This window comes from Sciurus vulgaris (genome assembly GCF_902686455.1).
Source record: "Sciurus vulgaris genome assembly, chromosome: 2".
Lineage (NCBI taxonomy): Eukaryota > Metazoa > Chordata > Mammalia > Rodentia > Sciuridae > Sciurus > Sciurus vulgaris.
The window spans coordinates 177,582,960-177,592,955 of NC_136462.1; the positions used below are offsets into that span (position 1 = coordinate 177,582,960).

At 57.2% G+C, this 9,996-nt stretch overlaps 1 protein-coding gene across 2 annotated transcripts in view; it reads left to right on the forward strand.

Moving 5' to 3' along the window:
- Positions 1 to 9,085, forward strand: part of ANGPT4 (angiopoietin 4) — a 35,523-nt gene extending 26,438 nt beyond the window's left edge. For both annotated transcript variants that reach the window (XM_079128279.1, XM_079128280.1), the window contains 4 exons: positions 676 to 777; positions 2,330 to 2,496; positions 7,262 to 7,392; positions 8,393 to 9,085. In XM_079128279.1, coding sequence (XP_078984405.1) covers positions 676 to 777; positions 2,330 to 2,496; positions 7,262 to 7,392; positions 8,393 to 8,553 — 561 coding nt within the window. In that variant the 3' untranslated portion in view covers positions 8,554 to 9,085. The remainder of the gene's footprint in view (positions 1 to 675; positions 778 to 2,329; positions 2,497 to 7,261; positions 7,393 to 8,392) is intronic.
- Positions 9,086 to 9,996: the final 911 nt, after the last annotated feature.

Genomic DNA, 9,996 nt, shown 5'->3' on the forward strand with positions numbered 1-9,996 from the left:
ATTGATCTCTAATTCCTTGATGACTTATCAGTCCAGATCTGTATTCACTGAACGTTAAACGTGCGCAGACCTGGCTGCAAAAGTAATATGTGAACCCTGGTCAGCCTGGAAGGCTTAGCTGTGATAGTTCTCTCTTTGAGAGAAAGGATTCTTTTTTATCTTATCAATATCAGCATCCCCAGTGACTGGAACAGAGCCTGGCACACAGTAGGTGCTCAGAAAACATCTTCCCACTGCGTGACAGTAGTACTCGCCTTTCCCGAGTCTACACCGCATCCGTGCACTTGATGGTACTGGCATTTAGTCCCGTTAGCAACCCTGCAACAAGAACACTGGTAAAGACTCCGTTTGCTCGGCTCCTCCTGGGTGCAGACTCTGTTCTGAACACTTTGCAGATTCGACTCCCCTCATTTAACTCTCACCCTCATACTAGTATGCTGAGGAGAAACAGAGACGCGAAGAAGTGAAGGTGCGAACAGCTGCATTTTATAAACGAGAAGAGGAAGGTTCTGGGAAGGTCTCGCTTACCTAGCGCTTTAGAAAATGATGACTGCCAGTGGGAATTGCAGCCTGCATCTGGCTGATGCCCTTGACCGCCTGGTTGATCTTTTGCTCTGATCAGGAAGGACTTCTGGCTACCCCCATGGGATTCCAGCTGCTCTCCCTGTTCCCCAGGTGTTCTGTGACATGGAGACCAACGGAGGCGGGTGGACCATCATCCAGCGCCGTATGAATGGCAGTGAGAATTTCCAGCGGGGCTGGAAGGAGTACAAAGAGGTGACATTGCCACCCTGGGGAGGGGCTTTGCAATTGGAGGGGCTGATGCAGGCACTGGGTGACTGGCAGGGGACTGGTGCACCTTCACCCCTTCCCAGTGGGGGTGGGGGCGGGAATCAGCTCGTCTAAAGCCAAACAGATTTTCCCAGTGCATATTCACTTTCTGGACCCCATTCCCTGAAATTGAACCCGCTTTTCGAAATTTCTGATATATGTCCTAAGGTTGAAATTTTAACTTTATTTTTGTTTCAACTTTTAGAAAAGCAATACATGTACACTGCTTCAAAACTTGCTTTAATGATGCAGTGGGGGAGACTAGAAAATCTTCTCCACCCACCTGACTATATTGCTTAGATTAGTTTCCTTGTGTTTGTACTGTTGGTGGCCACATCTGAATGACAAATTATTTAATGTGAATTGCTGGCTAGAAGGCCACATGCATTTTGCAAGATGAGACATCATGTCTGCTTGTCTTTCCATCTTTTTAAATTGAATTTTGAGTAAAGGATTGGGGGCAAGCAGACTTAAAAACCCTTAAAGTTTTCAAAAGGAATATATTATTTGTCTGTTCATTTAATAAATACTTAAGAATCAATACCAAATTAAGTTACGATGGTCTTGAATCCACAGAGGTCTAAAAAAAAAAAAATCTTTAAAATGCTAAAGATGCAGAAATACAGCCAGGTAGGTTGGATCTACCCTTAGCCCCCGACTGGACTTAAGTGGGGGGCGGGGCTTGGGCGTGCCCTGTCCTTGGTGCTGAATTCTGAATTATCTTTCTGCTGATGGCACTGGTTTCTTGTCACCCTCGACAAGACACTCCATGTGCTCTTAGCTCTACATTTCTGTCTTGCAGTGTGGCCCTGTCGCTGAACAAAGTTTGTTGTGCCATCTAGGTAGCTGATTAAGTTTCTTAATTTTTTATTTGCCATACGTGCAGCAAAGTGCACAAGGCTTAAGTAATTAAGTGTACATCCCAATTAATTTTCAGATATGTATCCACCCATCTGACCACCATTCACAGCTAGAGAGAGAATCCTACCAGTACCCCAGAAACCCCCGTGTGCCCCCTCCCAGTCAGTACTCCCCCAAAGGTAGTCACTATCCTGTGGTCACCAATTATTTTTGTATTATTCTGAACTTCAAAGAAATGTGATCTCAATTTTTTTTGCGGGGGGGATTTCTGGGGATTGAACCCAGGGGCACTCAACCACTGAGCCACATCCCCAGCCCTTTTGTGTATTTTATTTAGAGAAAGAGTTCCACTGAGTTGCTTAGGGCCTCGCTAATTTGCTGAGGCTGGCTGTGAACTCGCGATCCTCCTGCCTCAGCCTCCTGAGCCACTGGGATCACAGGTGTGCGCCACCACACCCAGCTCTCAACTAGTCTTAATGGACTTTTACGTTGACAAGTGTCATGGTCTTTTTCCTCAGGGAGGAGGGGGCACCCACTCCCAGGCCTGTCCACACTGCGCCTGTGAACCCAGCTCCTCAGTCAGGGACATGGCTGCTGTCTTGGGCAAGCAGCCCACCCTCTCCTTCCCTCCGCGCAGGGTTTCGGAGACCCCGCCGGGGAATACTGGCTAGGCAACGAGGCCATACACCAGCTCACCAGCAGGGGGACCTACTCTCTGCGTGTGGAGCTTGAAGACTGGGAAGACCATGAGACCTATGCCCAGTACGAGCGTTTCCAGCTGGGCAGCGAGGCACAGCTGTACAGGTGGGCTCGGGGCCCAGGCCCGCGGGTGGGCTGGGGCGCTGGGCTAGTGGCCGCAGGGACCGCACCAGGGGTCAGTCCCTGGGCCTCTCCCATGCTTACCATCTGTCCCCCATTTGAGCACACGTCACGGGACTTGGAGGCGGTCAGTTAGCACTCAGCACATCCTGGCCACTGGGCAGGGTGGGGAGAATATCACTGACGCTGCAGGAAGGGGACTTTCAAGGTCACTCACCCCAAGCCACTCATTTTACAGAGACTCAGAAGCGGGGAATTGAGCCACCAGTCCTACATCCCGGGGTGAGGCAGAAAGGTCCCCGTGTTGGGAAGTGGGTGACAGTGGGCCCTTTCTGGCACTGCTGTCCCTCTTTGTGAACTTGGACAAGTCGAGGCCAGGTTTCTCTGTGCCTCTGCTTCCTCAGTGGGCTCGGAGGTGAGGATATTGTAAAATCTTCAGGTTTCCCTACCCCTTCCTCAAGCTGGTTCTTGGTGTGTTTAAGAAAAGGAAGGAACATTTATTGAGCACCTACTGTGCTCCATGCACTCTATTTAATTGTCCTCAGAGTACCTACTTTAGTGATATGGAAACTGAGGCACCCAGCTTGGGCTCAGGCCTTCCTGCTGCCAGATCACGCCATGGTGTTGCCCTCTGAGAAACTCGCAGGTCTTGACTGTCTGGATCTTGGCTGTCTTGGAACCAAGACAGAACCATTCAGACTCACAGGTACAGGGCTGCGAAGGACCTGGTATGGCATCTGGTTCTTCAGATGATTCTAGAATCTTCTCTATAGCCAAAGTCATCTTCCAGCATGCTGGAATATTCCACAGGTGGATAATATTCTTCTCAAGGAATCTCTGAATGATTCTCTGTCCCCTTGCACTTTATGCCTAATGCTACTTCTAGGGACTTCCCAGGGGTGTGTTCCCATGCCCCTTTCTTCCAATTAAATGCTCTACTTCCCTCCCTAGGGGACCCACCCTGATATGATAACCTCCCTGCCTGGTGCAGAGTTGGGTGAAACACTCCCTGGGTCTGGGCTGGATGGGGCTGAGCTGGGTGCCCCCACTGCTCAGTGGACAGTGTGTAGCCACCACATCCTGCTGGCTCCTGTTTAAGCCACTGACCCCTGAAGCAAAGACTTAGATCTTAACTCCACCCCTTTCTCTCTGAGCAACCCTGAACAAGTCCCTTCACCTTCTCATCTGTACAATGGCTGTCTTAGGGATGCCTGCCTCATTCAGGAAGTTGTGGCTTGAACAAGTTATTGGCCCAGGGCCTGGCATGCAAAACATGCTCAGCAAGTAGCATTAGCATTGCTGCCCCTGAGAGAGCCCGCGGCACCCTGACTGGCCCACTCCCTGTGGGCCAGGCCTACCTTGTTCACTGACATTCCCATCCCAGGCCAGGTACCTGGTAAGAGCATGCAGGAAACCTTCGAAATCTTTCCTGCACACATAGAAATTAAGTCCCATCTTTCTGACCCAGGTGTTGGTCAGCGACTTCTGTGACCGTTTGCCTTGGGGAAGAAATCAGGAGAAGTGTCTCCCTGCCCTAATGATCTCAGGCCTTGGAGCCAGATGACCTGGCTCTGAATCCTGACTGCTGGACTTATTAGCTTCATAACGATAAAAAGGTGATTTAAGAGCTGGAGATGTAGCTCAGTGGAGAGGGCTTGCCTAGCACGGGCAAGCATGGTTCCCCAGAACCAGAAAAGGTTATTTAAAAAAAGCAAAAAACAAAACCCGGTGCCCTAGTTTCCCCTTTTTGGGGGGGGTACCAGAGATTGAACTCGGGGCACTCGACCACTGAGCCACATCCCCAGCCCTACTTTGCACTTTATTTAGAGACAGGGTCTCACTGAGCTGCTTAGCGCCTCGCCATTGCTGAGGCTGGCTTTGAACTCGAGATCCTCCTGCCTCAGCCTCCCCAGGCACTGGGATTATAGGTGTGTGCCGCCATGCTCAGCAGTTACCCAGTTTTAAAACATAGTATCTCTGTCATAACTGATGTAATCTGCATAAGGCCCCTAGCATATGAGAAGTGGAAAATACAAAGGATGGAAATATGCAAACCACATATTCAGAGGGAGATGACGACGTTTCCAGGCCTGTCTCCGCCAGGCGTCTGTGTCCACCATTCCAGCGTGGGCGTTGGGTTTGGGCCCCTGCCTGCTCTCCTGTTTGAACTGGACGCGCTCCCTCTGGCTTTTCATCTGAGCCACGGAGCTCCCTGCCCACAGCTTCAGGGTCCCAGGCTACAAAGGATCCACACTGGCTGACCCTCTGCAGAACCCTAAATGACAGTAAATTGAAAACTTACTCTGTGCCATACATACGCTGGCACTGGTCATTTGGGGAGGAAGCAGACCTGGGCCAGCCCCCTCAGTCCTGGGTGGGGGTGTGGGCACATTCGCAGGCCACCCATACCCCTGAGGAGACAGCAGCTGCTGCGGGGGTCGTGTAGTGTGTGCAGTCAGGGAGGCCCCAAGGAGGAGGTGACCCCTGCAATGAGGGTATGCTCTTCAGACCGAGGGGGTTCCCAGAGCACCCCTGGCAGCGGGAATGTTCTGGGAAGAGACAGAGTTGGCATCCAGCTGGACCACGCGTGCCCCACACTAGAGGGAGACTCTTGCAAGGGCTGCTGGGCTCCTAACCAGTGTCCACTCTTCAGGAAGAGCCTGGGAGACTGGGCTTGGGGATACAGGGAACCAAAGGGTGGCCTGGAAACTGCCAGAAGCAGGGGAGGGGAAGGACGACCAGCGCTGGCCCCGGGCTCCACCCCAGGGTCAATGGGATGCTGCGGAGGCAAGGGTCCCCACGAGGAAGCCCAGAGGCAGGCTGCTCGGGGGGTCAGCAAGGGGAGTGGGTGCCAGGCTGGGAGGGGCACTTACCTGCCAGATGCAGTCCTGGGGTCCTCCTGAAGCCCATCTGGGGTGCTGAACAGGGGGTCACGCAGAGCTTGGAGAGGAAGTGGCCCCAGGAGGGTGGGGGGCACAAACAAGGTGTAGTTGGCATGAGGCATGGTGTGAGGGCACACAGACCCCAGAGGCACCCCAGACCCAGACCCAGATACAAGTGCAGGGAACACACGACCACCCCGACAGTGGAGGGCCCTCCACAGCCCTGCAAGACACACACACACACACACACACACACACGTGCACGCACACACACATGCACACGCACACACACGCACGCATAGCTGGACAAATGAGCACACCCAAGCACAGACGCACAGGACGGGCATGCCACCGGGCCTCCCAAATGCCCCTGCAGGGACACACACACGTACGCTGTCCCGGCGGGCTACAGGGGCAGATTCTCGAGCACACTCGGTCCCATGACGGCGGTTCCAACACGAACACCAGCCACACGCCCGTGAACACACAGGTGTGAAGAATCAAACCCGGACCACACGACAGACACGCAGCGTCCTGCAGAGACCTGGGTCGTGGGGAACGCCTCGTGGGACTCACTTGGGGTCCCCAAGAGGCTCATGTGTTTGGGTTTCCTTGGGCCCCAGCCATGAGCGGGAGCCCCCAGGGGTCACAGAGCCTCATTCCGGCTGGGGGGGTGCTGACATCCCTGAGCCCTTCCGGGACTCCTTGACCACGAGGGAAGCCGAAGTCACAGAAGTGGGTGGGCGCCTGTCCCACCCCCGGAGCCCAGCCAGGCAGGCCTCTGGGCTACACCAGCCCCACCAGCCCAGGCGGCCGCTCAGGGCTCGGTCAGGGCTTGTGGCGCTCACCGCCATCCGGACGCGGAGGCCCGAGCCGGCCACAGACCCAGGCCCCTCGTTCCCTCGGGTCCCCCTGCCCGGGGCGTGGCGCTGCCTTCAGGGCCCGCCAGTGCCACCACCCGCGGGAGCGTCTCCGTTGCTCCCCGTCCAGCCCCTCCCCTCAGCCGCCCCGCGGCCCCTTCCTGACGCTCTCCAGCCGGGCTCAGGCTGTGCCAAGGGACCAGCGATGACAAGCACCACGTGCTGGCGCTGCCCTGCACACCACCCATTCCAGATCACAGCGCCAGCCCGCAGACGTCACCAGACCACAAACCAACAGCATTTCATGACCCTTTGCACCCAGGAAGGAACTGAGGCCGGGAGAGGGGAAGCCGTCTCCCCCAGGCACGCGGCTTCCGAGCGGCACTGCTGGGCCTTGAATCCAGGCATTCTGTCCCCTGGAGCTCACGGTCATTGTCACCGTGCAGGCTGGGATGTGCCCGCCAAAGAGTCCTGGCCCTCCAGAGTCTGGCAGAGACGTACCAACCCTCCCACCGCCCTGGCTGCAGACGTCACAGTCACGGGGCTGGGGGCACCGGGCACACATCTGTGTGTGCTGGTGGGGGCAGGGAAGGCCTCCTGGACACGAGCAGCGGGACAGGGCCGGGGTGCCGGACAGTCACTGGCAAGCACCATGTGCGTAGGCGCCCAGTCAGGCCACACCAGCTGGAATCTGGCACCGGCCCTAGTTGATTCTGAGGCTTGGGTGCTTTGAAGAAGGCCTGGCACATAGTAGGTGCTCAGAAGACCGTTAGCCACCACCCTTGTGATGATCCTCTCCCTCCTAACAAGACCCAGGTTCCGTGGGACGAGGAATCCCTGCATGCGGAAGGCAGCCTGCCCCCAGGGGCCCCAGGCAGGGCGGCAGCCAGGAGGGAGGGTGGCCAGCAGGCGGGGGTCCCTTCCACCAAGCCCCCCGCAGGAGGCCCTTCCTCAACAGCCCCACCCTGACTCTGGGCCCTTCTCCCAACACCACCTCGGTGGCTCCAGCCTTTCCCTGACTGGGTACAACGGCTCAGCGGGGCGCCAGACCAGCCTGCGCCTGCAGGGCACCAACTTCAGCACCCGGGACGCAGACAATGACAACTGCCTCTGCAAGTGCGCCCACCTGATGTCGGGAGGTGAGTGCGCCAGGCCTCCCAGCCGCTCCCAGGGTCCCCTCTAGGCCAGCACCTCCTCCTGAGGCTGGCACCAACAGCTTTCCTCAGAAGCCGGCTGGAGGAACGCTGAAGTGGGCACAGTGCAGGGTCAGCCCCCAACCCCAGGTCCAAGAACTCCCCTCCCCCCAGGCCAGGCAGGAGAGGATCTGGGAGAGCAGGGGCAGCCCCCACCAACCCTCGCTCGGGCAGGGCTCCTTGGCAGGGGCAGAAGTCAGAGAGCAGGAAACAGGATGAGCAAGAGACAGAGAGGGAGTCGGGCCCAGTGGCGCATGTCTGTAATCCCAGCAGCTCGGGAGGCTGAGGCAGGAGGATCACAAGTTGAAGGCCAGCCTCAGCACCTTAGTGAGACCCAAAGTAACTTGTCTCAAAATAAAAATAAAATGGGCTGGGGGTGAGATTCAGTGGTTAAGCACCCCTGGGTTCAATCCTTGATACAAAAAGAAGAAGAGGAGGAGGAGGAAGAGGAGGAGGAGGAGGAAGAGGAGGAGGAGGAGGAAGAGGAGGAGGAGGAGATGGAATGGGAAGGATTTAGAGACCTGAGTCCCAGAGACAGGGACAGAGGGAGGCAGAGAGAGACACCAGGACTGACAGAAACAAGGGTAGTAGGTAGGAACAGTTACGCAGGGACAGCGAAGTCAGGGGGAGAAGTGGAGGGAGCAGCATAGGAGTCAGGGAAAGACAGGGCGACAGGGACCAGAGCCAGAGCCTGTCAGAGAAAGAGGAGCAGCTGGGGAGGGAGGCCAGAGAGGGAGGCAGCCTCTGTGTGAACGGCTCAGGGAGAGGCCCAGACGGCTGGGAACCAAAGGCAGAGAGAGGGGTCCTCAGGAAGCCAGCAGATGGGAGGTGGGGAGAGGGCTGGGCTTCGGCAGTGGGCAGAGCAGAGGGCCCGGGGCGTGCAGGGGCTGCGCTCACCCCATGGCAGGACCCCGCCCCAACGCCTCTGCTCTCCCTCCTCCACCAGGGTGGTGGTTTGACGCCTGCGGTGTCTCCAACCTCAACGGCGTCTACTACGAGGACGGCCAGCACGTGCGCAGGATGAACGGCATCCGCTGGCACTACTTTCGCGGCCCCAGCTACTCGCTGCGGGCCACCCGCATGATGATCCGGCCCGTGGGCGCCTAAGAGCGGCCGCACCCGATGCTGGAGCACACAGGAGGGGCCGGCGTGGACCCAGCCAGGGACACAGAGCCCGGGACTTCTCCCCGTACCCGGATCTCCTGAGCCGGGCCTCTGGCCCCAGAAATCCAGACGAGCCATGCCTCCCGACTCCCCTGCCTGTGACACAGTGGGCTGGGGGTCCCTGTCTGCGTGCCCACTCCTCATCCTCCCCTGCCTCCGCAGGGACTCCTGGCCAGCTCGAGGGTCACAGCCTCCCGAATGAGTAAAGGACAGATTAAAGGGCTTCTCAAAGGAAAATCTGGCTAATGGGATTGGTGGCCGCCGGGAAGGAGTTCTCAGGAAGCCGCCTGGACTCGCAGGGGACAGGAGGGCATCTTCCACCCGCTCCAAGCTCCTGTCCCAAGCTCACCCAGCTTGACATGTCCTCCAGCTGTATTTTGAAAGCTGCCCCCGGTGCTCATTATTTTGTCCTCACACTTCACTGGTGATCAGACCTGGTCTCTGAGGGGCCTCGGGAGGTCTGAGAGAGGTTCCTTTGCCCCCAAAGTGTCCCAGAGTGTGCTCCATAAGTAAGAGCCAGGGCTCCCCTCTCGAGTACCATGGTCAAGTGGGAGACAAATAGGTTAAATCAGAGAACAGGCACTCCGGACTGCAGGACTTGTCAGAGCCTTCGATGTGGCCATTTGCCTGGTGGCTGCCGGTGAGAGGGCTGGAGTGAGTGGCTTTCTTCCAAGTCACCTATTTGAAAATGGGCCCTGCTGGTGCCACCCTTGAGCTACGGAGGCCGTGCAGAAAGCCATTCCTCCCTCCTAGGAGGAGGAGCCCTGAGCCCCATCCCCCACCCCGCCATGCTCACCCTTTTGGCTACAAGGACCTCAGTTTCTAAAGACAACTGGAGGAACTCTAAATTAAAATCTACACACTCCAGCCCAAGGCAGGTTCGGACTAACCCCCTGCCACCGCCACGAGCTAATGCCCTCGGGCTCCCTGAGAGCCCAGCCCCTGGGCTCAGGTCCAGGGACTCCGGGCAGGACACCATGCTCCTGCCCCCTCCCCAGCGAGTCTGTACTGCGGTCTGCAGGGGCCGGGTGGGCTGGGCCTTCCCCCGAGCTCGGGGACCCAGGGGCTGGAGTCAGGAAGTGGCCACCCCATGGCAGTGTCCCCTCCTCGGCCCCCATGAGGCCCCCAGCCCTGTCACATCATCCTGGTGGGATCCAACTGCCGTGTTGCTGGGAAGCACCTGAATTCAGGCTTCCTCCTGGATGAGGCCAGGCCAGCAGGAATGGTCACCTGTCCCCTCATGGCTCTGCCCCCGAGTGCCACAGCCTCCCGGAGGAGACACAGCAAGGTCCCCCTTTGATTCCCTTCAAAGGAAACAGCACTTGTCCCCACGATTCAGTGGACGTCTCAAGAGGATGGGGGCGTACCCCATGTAGGCCGCTGCCC